At 35.9% G+C, this 13,659-nt stretch overlaps 1 protein-coding gene across 1 annotated transcript; it reads left to right on the top strand.

Moving 5' to 3' along the window:
• The first annotated feature begins 10,770 nt into the window (after nucleotides 1-10,770).
• Nucleotides 10,771-11,700, top strand: LOC124526954 (olfactory receptor 5K4-like). The gene has a single exon (XM_047100168.1). It carries the CDS (start codon nucleotides 10,771-10,773, stop codon nucleotides 11,698-11,700), a length of 930 nt encoding a protein of 309 aa, XP_046956124.1.
• The last annotated feature ends 1,959 nt before the right edge of the window (nucleotides 11,701-13,659 follow it).

The following is a 13,659-nucleotide window of genomic DNA, read 5'->3' as shown; positions in this document are numbered from 1 at the left end:
GGCAGAGACTCAAAGGCATATAAGGAGTGGGAAACTTTATAGTGGAAAAAAGGAAAGGCTTCAGTTTTGCCTTCATTGAAGACTACTGGCATGAGGAAGCTGTAGGTGGGCTAACTGGAAGTGAGGCATTCTATGTGATGGATCATGGGTATTTATTTGGCACTCTGTCTTATTCTAAGTTAGAAAGAGAGACAAAAATTAGAAAGCTAATTGTAATTAAGTCCTGGTCACTTGATGATTGTTACAGAAGTTATCGTTTAACTTCCTGGATTGTTACTAGAGGTAGCAGTCTGACTTCCTACAAGTCTGACTTATAACAGGCTGGCTTTCTGGATTTATTGAAAATATAGGAAATAAGTCATACAGAGAAAGACAGATACCATATGTTTTCACTCTTATGTGGATCCTGAGAAACTTAACAGAAGACCATAGGGGGAGGGGAAGGGAAAAAAAGTTAGAGAGGGAGACAGCCAAATCATAAGAGACTCTTAAAAACTGAGAATAAACTGAGGGTTGATGGGGGGTGGGAGGGAGGGGAAAATGGGTGATGGGCACTGAGGAGGGCACCTGTTGGGATGAGTACCAGGTGTTGTATGGAAACCAATTTGACAATAAATTTCATATATATATATGTATATGTATATATACACATATATATGTGTATACACATATATACACATATATATGTGTATACACATATATACACATATATACACATACACACATATATACACATATATATATACACACACATATATATATATATATATATATATATATATATATATATATGGTTAGTTTCTGATACAGGTTGCTGCAGACTGTGGGTAAGAGTTCTACTTTTATCTATTGTATATTCATTGTATATTCAGCCTCTTAGTCTTCATAATTCTTTCTGTTCAGTACTAATATCCACGTGCTTAAAATGTTACTTCCAACCATTTACAGGAGCTAACATTCAGTTGCTAATATTGCATCAACATGATGCTGAAGCTCTCCTGATGAATTTGATTGCTCTGGTAGCTGAGAGTGACCAAAAGGAGGGAATTATAATGAGGAAATAATACAGTCTTCATTTAACTGAGGAGGTGGGGCAAAGGCAACCCAAAGCCCCAAGGAGCCATTAACCATAGCCATTAACCAAGAGCCATTAACCATGAACATCTATGATCTGTGATTAGGTCAGATCACAAAATTTTTCAGAAAAAACCAATCATGTTAATCAGTCTATCTCAGGACAGACTGATCTCCCTGATAGTAACTGGACAACTAGCTTGCTCAAGGAGAAATTTAAGTTTCATAGTTCACATAGCTTTTTTTTTCTTTTGTAAATCTTGCCTTGGCTTTGTTCAGTGAAAATCTATAAATGATTGATTTTCCTTTACAGATGAACAAATTTTAGTGATTCTCTGAAAGGGCACTGGGCCAACTGGTTATGTGTGAGTCATGGTATGTGAGATATATTGAGAAACAAGATGGAATTCTGTACTTGCAAGTATTGGTAGTGACTTCCATGCTTGTTTCTTTGTTTTCAGCCTTCATGATATACAGTAGTTTACGTGTGCTCAGATAAATGACTTTACAGATTATCTTATCTTAATTTTAACTCAACTTTTCTATGAAATGTTCAAGTGACCTAAATATATTTCTGCAAAGAAATGTTCAAAATTAATGGTACTATCTACATATAGCTAAGAAGAAGAGGAGGAAAAGGAAGAAAATGGTCAAACTGACATTTCCCTTAAATTCCTTATAAGCACTTTATCAGTTTTGGAGGTAAAACTAATAATTCTAATGTCATCTGGAAAAGGTGTAAAGAATATGTGAAAATTATCAAGAACTTCTTCAGAAATCTGAGTTTTTATCTACTATCATTAATAGTGAAACTCAACCTGAAATGTGCTTTGTGATACCAGCTATTGAAAACAGAACTATTGCTCTTATTAATACACAAACATTTTTTAAAATGCACTGAGGGCATGAAAAACTTGAGATTTTTTACAAGTCTGTATTTAATATCATTTAACATAAAACAATATAATATGGTGATTAGCAGTAGCACCCTGGGCTCTAGAGTCAAACTTACTGGGTTCAAATCTTACAAATATTGTAACTTATACAGTATAGAACCTGGGGTGGTTACTTGACCTGACTTGGTGTCTGTGCGTCTTAGTTTCCTCATCTATAGAATTGGAATCATAATTTAACTTACTTCACAGGAATGTTATAAATTTTATGAGTGAGAAGAGTGCCTAAAGCAAAGCAGCTGATCAGCGATTGCCAACTATCACTATGCAATGCTCATTCCATTACTTCATAAATTTAATTAAATGATAAAAGTTAAGAAGCCCTTATTGAGGTTACTTACTTAAAAGTAAAAATGAGGGGTGCCTGGGTGGCTCAGGTCATGATCTTGTAGTCTGTGAGTTCGAGCCCCATGTCAGGCTCTGTGCTGACAGCTTGGAGCCTGGAGCCTGCTTCAGATTCTGTTTCTCTCTCTCCCTCTCTCCCTTTCTCCCTCTCTCCCTCTCTCTCTCTCTCTCTCCCCCTCCCTTGCTCATGCCCTGTCTCTCTCTGTCTCAAAAATTTAAAAAAAACATTAAAAAAAATTTTTAAGTAAAAATGAAAAGTCATACAGATAGTTCTGACTTAACAATAGTTTGACTTGTAATATTTCAAATTTAGGAAGGTATAAAAGTGATACACAGTCAGTAGGACCTGCACATCAAGTTTTGGATTATGTTCTTTTCCCAGGCTAGGGATATGAGGTGGAATACACTCTCGTAATGCTGACCAGCAACAATGAGCTGCAGCACCCAGCCAGTCATGCAGTCAGGGTGCTAAAGAACCAATACATTAACAACCATTCTGTACACATGCAACCATTCTGGTTACAGTATTCAATAAATTCCATGAGATATTCAACACTGTATTGTGAAATATTATAAAATAAACTGTTAGCCCAACCATAGGCTAATTCAAGTGTTCTGGTTACATTTATGTAAATAATACATTTATTATAAAATAAACTGTTAGCCCAACCATAGGCTAATTCAAGTGTTCTCGTGTGCTAGGCTAAGCTTTGATGCATCAGGTGTATTGATGCATTTTTGACTTAGGATATTTTCAAGTTATGATGTTTTTTTCTCAACTTATAATGAGTTTATCAGGATATAACCTCATTGAAAATCGAGTAAGATCTGCATATCAGTGGTGAAATGCTTGTTTCTCTTTATGCAGTAAAAATTATCTGCACTGGTTTAAAAATTGGTGGAAATAGTAGAGAAAAACAATATAGCAACAAGTTAAAAAAATACCTTTATAATTAAAAACTATTGCATGGTGAATAAATGAATTAGAATGTAAGAAATACCACTCCATTCAAAAATCATTTTCATCAGAGGCCAGCTACTGCAGCACAGAAGCTGAAGCAAACAGTGCACAAAAAGATATAGGATGTCATTAATATGGTTAATTTTTATGAAAAGGATCTTTAATATATGAGATTCTATATGAAATCTTTTTATTGATATAATTAATATACAGTATTAGCTTCAGGTATACAATATAGTGTTGCAATAATTTATATATTACTCAGTGCCCACCAGAGTAATCTTAATCCCCTTATCTCTATCACTCATCCCTCCACCTACATCCCCTCTGGCAACCACCAGTTTGTTCTCTATATTTAAGAGAATATTTTGTTTGTTTCTTAAATTCCACATATGAGAGAAACAATATATTTGACATTCTCTGACTTCTTTCACTTAGCATTATACCCTCTAGCTCTATCCACATTGTTGCAAATGGAAAGAGCTCATTCTTTTTATGCCTGAATAATATTCCATTGTGAATAATATTCCATATATATATATATATATATATATATACCACATCTTCTTTGTACATTCATCTATGGATGGACACTTGGGTTGCTTCTGTTAATTATTATAAATAATGCTGCCTATAGGAGTGCATATGTTTCTATGAATTAGTGTTTTCATATTCTTTGTGTTTTTAAATTTTTTTTAATTTTCAAGTTTTTACTTAAATTCTACTTAGTTAGGGGCGCCTGGGTGGCGCAGTCGGTTAAGCGTCCGACTTCAGCCAGGTCACGATCTCGCGGTCCGTGAGTTCGAGCCCCGCGTCGGGCTCTGGGCTGATGGCTCAGAGCCTGGAGCCTGTTTCCAATTCTGTGTCTCCCTCTCTCTCTGCCCCTCCCCCGTTCATGCTCTGTCTCTCTCTGTCCCAAAAATAAATAAAACGTTGAAAAAAAAAATAAATTCTACTTAGTTAACATATATTGTAATAATAGTATCAGGAGTAGAATTTAGTGATTCATCACTTGCATATATCACCCAGTGTTCATCGTAAGTGCCCTCCTTGATACCTATGACCCGTTTAGCCTATCCCCCGCCCACCTCCCTTTCAGCAACCCTCCATTTGTTCTCTATAGTTAAGTGTCTCTTATGGTTTGCATCCTTCTCTTTTCCCCCCTTCCCCTACGTTCATCTGTTTTGTTTCTTAAATTCCACATATGAGTGAAATCATATGGCATTTGGCTTTCTCTGATGGACTTATGTCGCTTAGCATAAAATTTGGATAGATACCCAGTAGTGGAATTACTGGATCATATGGTAATTTTATTTTTAATTTTTTGAGGAACCTCCATACTGTTTTCCACAGTGGTTGCACCAGTTTGCATTCCCACCAACAGTGCACAAGCGTTCCTTTTTCTCCACATCCTTGCCAATACTTGTTATTTCTTATATTTTTGATCTTTATGAACTCCTAAAATGAGACAAATGACCATGTACAGTTGAGAGGTTCACTCAACTAAGTATTATCATGCTAATACTTAAAAGAGTTGCTGAATTTAAGATGAGTTATATATTTTTCTGCTAATAAAAGATAAGTGTTCTAAATTTGCTGCTCTATTATCTGGTAAGTCCCTATTCACCAAATGTTTTATAAGTCATTAACATCTTTATTTTGTCCTCTGATATCAATATGATATTGAAGTAAAAAGCAACTGCTTTTCAAAAGGAAGAATTTTGAAAATATATTTGGGATGTTTCCATATATTCTGATATGATTTTCTGGGCAAGTTATATGAATAACATACTAAAATTTTTCATGTCTACATATATTTGTTTTTAAATCTTTTTTTTTACATTTATTTATTTTTGAGAAACAGAGTGAGACAAAGTGTGAGTGGGGGGGGGCAGAGAGAGAAGGAGACACAGAATCTTAAGCAGGCTCCAGGCTCTGAGCAAGAGATCAGCACAGAGCCTGATGTGGGGCTCGAACCCACAAACTGTGAGATCATGACCTGAGCTGAAGTCGGACGCCCAACTGACTGAGCCACCCAGGCGCCCCTCATGTCTGCATATATTTTTTTAAAAACCTGGAAATAGGGGGTGGCTGGGTGGCTCAGTCAGTTAAGCATCTGACTTCAGTTCAGGTCATGATCTCATGGTTCATGGGTTCAAGTCCCGTGTGGGGCTCTGTGCTGACAGCACGGAGCCTGGAGCCTGCTTCGGATTCTGTGTCTCCCTCTCTCTGTACCCCTCCTTCACTGTCAGTATCTCTCTTTCTCTCTCTCTCAAAAATAAATACAAACATTAAAAAAAAATTAAAAACCTGGAAACAGAATTTTCTCACCTACATGAAAATATTCCAGAGAATTTCAGTGAGGTTTATACCATTTTAAAAATAAATAAAAATTAAGCACAGTCTCATTAGTTTATAAGAGCAGCTGATTGCAAGGGAATATGGAAATTTACTAGCTAAATATTGGGAAAAATCCTTTTAAAAATTAGCAGTTAGTTTTTAAAACAAAGTGTCATGATTTTGTAAATGTACTCAAGGATACACTATTTCAACAAATGTGTATTTGCAAGGAAAGGAAAATCTGATACAAAACATGCCATGGGGTGGGGGAAGAGGAAGAGATGTAGATACAAAAAATGTTATCACAGAGGTCTGATAAGGCAATGAGTTACAGAGTGTGGTCAATAATTCTATATAATATAGTTAATTAAGATAATAATTGACAAATGTGCTTTTGATTTGGTGATTAGGAGATGAGTCTGATCTTGGTGAGAGATTGGTGTCAACAAAATAGAGGGGGCAGAAGCAGAACCAGTTACAACCTGAAACTCCTAACTCCTCTTCCTATCCTAGCATGCATCCAGACTGGCTGGATGCCCTGGCTTCCTCTCCATTCCTTAAATATGCCTATATTTTGAAACTTCCATACTTTTACCTTTAATCATGATCCTCCTTCAGCCTAAAAAAACTTACAAAAATATTTTCTGTTTACTGAAATCTAATTTATTCTTCAAGAATCACACGAAATGTCATTTCTTTGAAATGTCTTCCCCTAGTCTTACAAGTTATGTTCTTCTTTGTGTTCCCATAAAACTCGCTTATAGTTCTATTTTGATATTTAACTTGGTCTGAGCTGTTCTATATACATTTGTGTAAGTGATTTTACTCTCTAAGTTGGTAGCTACATTAGGATTATTTCTTTTTTTTTTTTTTTTTTTTTTTAGGATTATTTCTTATTTATCTATGAAGCTTGCTTCCCAACCCTCGCCTGACTGTGAGCTACTCTCGACTCAATGCTGACCCAATGACTTGTTTATTATAGTAATCACTCTATACATGTTGAATTTAATTTAATTGAAATTTTTGCAACCAACTTAAGAAGCATTCTTTGAGGACCTATATTATCTGGAACTATAAGAGATGTGCAGTATGGAAAGTCAAAAAGAAAATCCCCCTGAGAATAAACAATTTTCATATGAGAACAGCTGGACAAATATACAAGGGAAACTTGGCTAAGAGCTCTTTGTGTTATAAAGACAATAAGCATTTTTGCAGATCAGAAAATTGAAGATGTCTTCATGCAGAGAATCAGAACTCCTATAAAGACTGAATAAGACTTGGACAGAGTAGGAGGTCAAAGAGGGCATTTTAGCAAAGAAGTCAATTCTGAGTAAATATTCTAAGTCAGGATGTAGCTCCAGTGCATCAATGAATAGAAAATTCATAAGTATGTCTCTGAAGATAAGAGTCTTAGAGGTGTATGGTAGAAAATAAAGTCATAGATGATATAAACCCAGTCTATGGAGTCCTTGGAAGACTGAGACAAAAGACAAAGATTTGGTTTAGACAGTAATGAACAGCTAAAAACATTTCCAGTCCATAAGAGCATATGCACAATAGAAAAAGATGGATATGGAAAACCAGTCAAAAAGTTCTCTTATGTGGGGTGCCTGGGTGGCTCAGTTGGTTAAATGTTCGACTCTTGATTTCGACTCAATTCATGATCTGACTGTCTTGAGATGGAGCCCCACATTAGGCTCCATGCAGTAGAGCCTGCTTAAGATTCTCTCCCTCCCTCTCTCTCTCCACTCCCCCACTCACACTCCGTTGCATAAGTGAAATGAAACAACACAATGTCTGAGTTGTTTCAGAGAATGAATCTACAGCATTTGGTCAGATTCATCAAAGGGAATGAAGAAGATTGAAACCTTGGTTGATCACATCACATTTTTGCCTCTTTTCCACAAATCCAAATCTCTCTCCCAATCTTGGTTTAACTCCTACTTTGTCTATTATGTGATCAGCATGAATTTCTTTTCTCTTCACTATGGTTTTCAAGTAAAGAAGATTTGAGAGAAGGAGATCCTATGAAAAATCTACATTACACTTAGGCTGACTTGAGTGATGTCCATTTCATCTAACTGCAGAATCCCAAAGGATATCCATCTTTAATTGATGCCTTTTGGTTTATCTGTGTTTTGGGAACCATGTCTCTCAGGTTAAGAGTCTTTGCAGAAATAACCTGATGCTAATGCCAAGGAAATCCCTTTAGAACCAATGTAAAACTTTAACTTTGCCCTAAGGCTAACATAATTATTGTCACCAACCTACTGGTAGAGTGTCACATATCTTTGTAATCTATTCCCAAATGTTTTAAAGAGCAAGGTTTTTATTCTTAATTTCTCTAATAACAAATATCACAAGATCAATCGGCTACTATAAAATGTTTGTCAGTGAACTCAAAATATGAGAACTGATTTCTAATGTATTTAAAATATTAAAATGCAGAAATATGCATTTCCCTAAAATATGTCAGCATTTTAATTTGTGATGCATGTTTATCTACTTAATAATTTTTTGGTTTGTCTCTTAATTGAAGATACTATGGAAAGCCATAATAAGACACAGTACAGTGGACCCTTCTGACCTATCCTGACTTCTAAAGTATCATTGTGTTACCAATAAATATACAGGTAAGGCTATAAATGACTCTGTAATATAATTCTGGGAGATAGAATAAAATTAATTTCTAATTCAGTAGCATAATTTACATTTTAAACTAGGGAGATAAAATGAATTTTCATTATTACTCTAATTCAGTATCTTCTCTATAAAATAGTGATTATCAAAAACTAAACCAGATTCCATGTAGTGATTTACCAGTAGATGTTGCTAAAATAATGATAAAAAGCTGCCTTTGAATATTTTTACTAAGTTTTTCCAAAACCCTATAATTGTGAAATTTTTTTTGCAGTGTTATAGACCTAAAACATAAAAGGCAACTTATTTTATTCATTTGATTATAACTCCTTAGTGATAAAATTCCAGAAAACCTTACCATACCAAGTGAGCAAATAGAAAAATAGTAAATTTAGTGTAGCAAAGGATAAGAACTAGAAAAAAAGGCTAACCAAGTATATATGTCTTTAAAACAATATACTTTGAACAACCTACAGGCTCTTCTCCAAAATTATCTATCTGAAAAATGATGAGGACAAAGACTTTCAGCAATCTTTGGAAGAAAAGAAAAATAATTTTAGAATTATTTAAAATGCATGTTTCTGATAATATCATGGTTGCTAAACTATAATAAGTATAAATTTAGTGATCATTGAATTTTAATAAATCTATAGTGGATTAAATCATGCATTTATAAACACAAATAATCATATAATATATGTAAAATCTTCACAGAATTCACAAAAACAACAACATTAGTTTTTACAGAAGTATAAAAGGATAAAAGATAGGTATTTATCATAAGGAATGTAAACATTGTGAATGGAAACTTGATAACCAAATCTCATAATGTTAGACATGCATGTAAAACACTTAAAACTAGAAAGTACTAGAATAAATGGATAATTAAAAAATAGTAACTTCTTGGAGGAATGTGTCATGCCAATATAGGAATAGAATCTAGAACATGTTGAAACAAACATAAAAACAGTATCAAAATTAACTTGTGAAGAAAAATTTTAAATGTCCTATATTCTTACCCAGTCTTAAAGGATGAATAGGTATTGCCTTAAAATATCTCTTGGTAAGCTCATCTGTGAAGAAATACTAAGCTAGAGAAACCATTTTTAAGTTTGTATTTATTTTTTTTAGAGAGAGAGTGAGTGCACATGAGCAGGCAGGGGAAGGGCAGAAAGAGAGGGAGACTCAGAGTGGAGAGTGACATGGGCTTGAACTCATGACAGTGAGATCATGATCTGAACTGAAATCAAAAGTCAGACACTTAACTGACTGAAACACCTAGGTGCTCCAAGAAGCCATTTTTAAAATCCACTGTGAGTCTGTGAGGTTTTAAAAATAATACTTTTAGACATTTAAAATATCTAAAGTAATTTATTTCCAACATCATATCAATTCCATAGTATCTAAAATATGTTTATTTTTTCTTTCCTTGGAGAAAAAGATACCATTAGAAAATGTCTTCTAATTTTAGAAATGCCAAATTATATATACTATCTAGGAATTTGTACATTATCATTGGATAATTTATGCAGAAAAAGCCTTTCTGTCCTGAGAGTTCACACTGGACATTTTTAGATGATTCCTGTGTACACAATCTGTGATACTTTTTTTCTCACAGACTTAACCTAGTGTGCATGTGCTAGTTTGTAGGAAACAGTATAGGATGATTTAAAAAGAGCTTCTTTCCGTTTTATATATATGTACCACATCTTCTTAATCCATTCATCACTGGATGGGCATTTGGGCTCTTTCCATAATTTGGCCATTGTTGACAGTGCTGCTATAAACATTAGGGTGCATGTGCCCCTTCAAATCAGCATTTTTGTATCCTTCGGATAAATTCCTAGTAGTGTAATTGCTGTGTCATAGGGTAGTTCTATTTTTAATTTTTTGAGGAACCTCCACACTGTTTTCCAGAGTGGCTGCACCAGTTTGCATTCCCACCAACAGTGTAATAGGTTCTCCCCTTTCTCCCACATCCTTGCCAACATCTGTTGTTTCCTGAGTTGTTAATTTGACAGATACTATATAATTTCACTCATATGTGGAATCTGAGAAACTTAACAGATGAACATAGGGGAAGGGAAGGAAAAATAAGATAAAAACAGAGAGTAAGGCAAACCATAAGAGAGTTAAATACAGAGAAAAAACTCAGGGTTGATGGAGGTAGGGGGATGGGGGAAATGGGTGATGGGCATTAAGGAGTGCACTTTTTGGGATGAGCACTGGGTGTCATATGTAAGAGATAAATCACTGGGTTCTATTCCTGAAGCCAAGACTATACTGTATGTTAACTAACTTGAGAATAAAAAATAATAAAATAAGATAAAATAAAATAAAAAATAAAATAAAATAATTCTTTCTTTTTGTATATGGGGAAATTAGAGGGAAGAATAAACACACTCTAATTTAGAATTTCATTTCTTTACAACTTCTATCTCAGCTGAAAAGCCAGGAATGGCTAACGAAAATAACTCTTTGACAACTGAGTTTATCCTCATAGGATTTACAGATCATCCAGTGCTGAAGATTCTCCTGTTTTTGGTGTTCTTTGCCATCTATCTAATCACCATGGTGGGAAATCTTGGCCTGGTGGTATTGATTTCTATGGAGCATCGTCTTCACACACCAATGTACATCTTTCTGGGCAACTTGGCTCTAATGGATTCCTGTTGTTCCTGTGCCATCATCCCCAAGATGTTAGAGAACTTCTTTTCTGAGGGAAAAATGATTTCCCTTTACGAATGCATGGCACAATTTTATTTTCTCTGCCTTGCTGAAACTGCAGATTGCTTTCTTCTGGCAGCAATGGCTTATGATCGCTATGTGGCCATTTGCAGCCCACTACAGTACCATACCATGATGTCAAAGAAACTCTGCATTCAGATGACCATAGGGACCTTCATAGCTAGTAACCTGCATTCCATGATCCATGTAGGGCTTCTATTAAGGTTAACTTTCTGCAGGTCTAATCAAATTGACCACTTTTTTTGTGATATTCTTCCACTCTATAGACTCTCCTGTACTGACCCTTATATCAACGAACTAATGATCTATATTTTTTCAATGCCAATTCAAATCTTCACCATTGCCACTGTCTTGTTCTCTTATATTTGCATCCTTTTCACAATTTTTAAAATGACATCAAAAGAGGGGCGAGGTAAAGCCTTTTCTACCTGTGCATCCCACTTTCTATCTGTCTCAATATTCTACATTTGTCTTCTCATGTATATTAGACCATTTGAAGAAGGGGATAAAGACATACCAGTGGCAATTTTTTATACAATTGTAATTCCTTTATTAAATCCTTTTATTTATAGCTTAAGAAATAAGGAAGTGATAAATGGTCTTAAAAAATGTATGAAGAATTATAATATTGTTAAATAAACTTCATCTTCTATGGAAAACTGATTTTAATTCATTAAACTGTTTTATAGAAAAGGGACAAAAAGAAAGTTGTATTTATATGAAATACTAATCTCTAAATCATTAGACTGTGTTTGCTAAAAGATATATAAATGTAATTTCAAAGTTGTCTGGCATTATCTTACTGAAAATTCCACAATTACCAGAGTAAATCAGGAGAAAATCCAGTAGTAACTTTCATTACCAATTGTTATTACTCTCACTGAATTGTGTCAGGCTATTGTTCCAAACCATAATAAATAAACATAACATCAAGTTTAAGTGTCTAAATGTATAGAACAATCACCTTTATTCATCTTGTCTAGTTAATGGAGGACATTATATCTGATCCTATGTAGAATGTTTGAAATATTAAAAATTTCCTGGCAGGAGAATAAAATACGAATTGCTATTCAGAAAAATGACCTTGGAGATACATGTAGGTTAGTCTGGGGGGAGAGAGGCTAGAAGCAAACTAATTGTAGTCGTGTATATTTAAAATAATGAAGTTTGATCTAGAAGAAGACTCCAAGAATGGGAAAAAATGGAATGAGAAGGAACACACATATAGTCACATATACATTTTGTAGAACAGTTAACGATGAATTGTAACAAGTTGGCTATAACAGATTAAATCTACTTTAATTTTTAGTATAATTAAGGTTCTTTATTTTTTTAAAGAATAAATCATGTTATGTATTATGGAATATAGAATAGCAATTTACATCTCTCTGAGATGGAGATGTGCATATAAGAAGTTTGTTGGAGTGGAGGAGTGGCCAAGATGGCAGAAGAGCATGGAAGTTTTTTTGTGTGTCTCTAGTCCCTGAGATGCAGCCAGATCAACACTAAACCATCTTGCACGCCTATAAAACTGATTTGAGGATTAACACAACAATCTGCACAACCTGAACCACAGAACACAGCAGGTACATGGGGCAGATAGGTAAACTAGGGGAGAGAAAAGCCGGGGAGGGCAGGGAGCTGTTTTTGCTTGTACAGAGAGGATGGAGACAGGGGGAGAGGGGGAAATATGGGGAAAAACACCCCCCAAAAGCAGCTGGAGAGAAAGTAGAAAAGTGGAAACAACCCCAGGGACTGAACTAAAAAGGGAGAAAGGAGAAAGGAGAGGGTTTAACTTCCATTAAGACTCTGTAAACAGGGGGAATGCAGAATCTGAAACTTCACAGCTCCATACTTGGCAGTGCTCTGGTGGGAGGGGCGAATCCCCAGGAGTAGAGTGAAGTCTGGGGGTCTTCAGGCCACACAGGGAGAGGCAGTTCCCTTGCTGGGAAGACATCTGGTAGAGGCTGTGTGTGCCACCCCCCCCCGCCCCCACCACAGGCAAAGACCCCAGGGGACCCAGGAAAACAACCACATTTGCTGGTCATTAAGGGTGAAGCCTGGTGCCAGATGTGTGTTGTGATGTTCCATAATCCCTGAACACAACTGCGTTCACCTTTGCTGGGGCAGGCTGGCACCCAGCCACAGTCTCTGGGCATCAGCAGTGGCATGGTCCCGTGAACATTCCTGGGTGCAGCAGGCACCTGGCCATTGCTCAGTGAGACCCTCCTACAGAGGGGTAGAGCAGGTCAAAGCCACAGTCCCTCGGAAGTAAGGGGTCAGGAAAAACAGGTGAATCTAAGATAAAACTCAGGAGGGAGGTGCTGCCTGGGGTTGGTCACAGACAGTGTAGGAGTGGGGAGTGGACAGAAGCCAGAGACATGGGATGGGTGTGTGATTACTGATCAGGGAGAACAAAGTTCCAATACTAGAGACTGGATATCTGGGTGACGCAGTTTTCACTGCTCCCACGCATGCACATACACACCTACAAGCGCCACAACAATCCACCCCAGTTGGCTAAGCAGCGCCATCTAGTGGAGAACAGAGATGTTATACTAAGCTCCACCCAACTGGGCCAACCTTGCTCTTTAGGAA

The sequence above is a fragment of the Lynx rufus genome, unplaced genomic scaffold, assembly GCF_022079265.1.
Source record: "Lynx rufus isolate CCGP_SWC_20201006 ecotype Redwood Valley unplaced genomic scaffold, mLynRuf1.p SCAF_5, whole genome shotgun sequence".
Classification (NCBI taxonomy): Eukaryota; Metazoa; Chordata; class Mammalia; order Carnivora; family Felidae; genus Lynx; species Lynx rufus.
The sequence above is the reverse complement of the archived record's forward strand: the minus strand, read 5'-3'. Positions and strand labels throughout refer to the sequence as shown.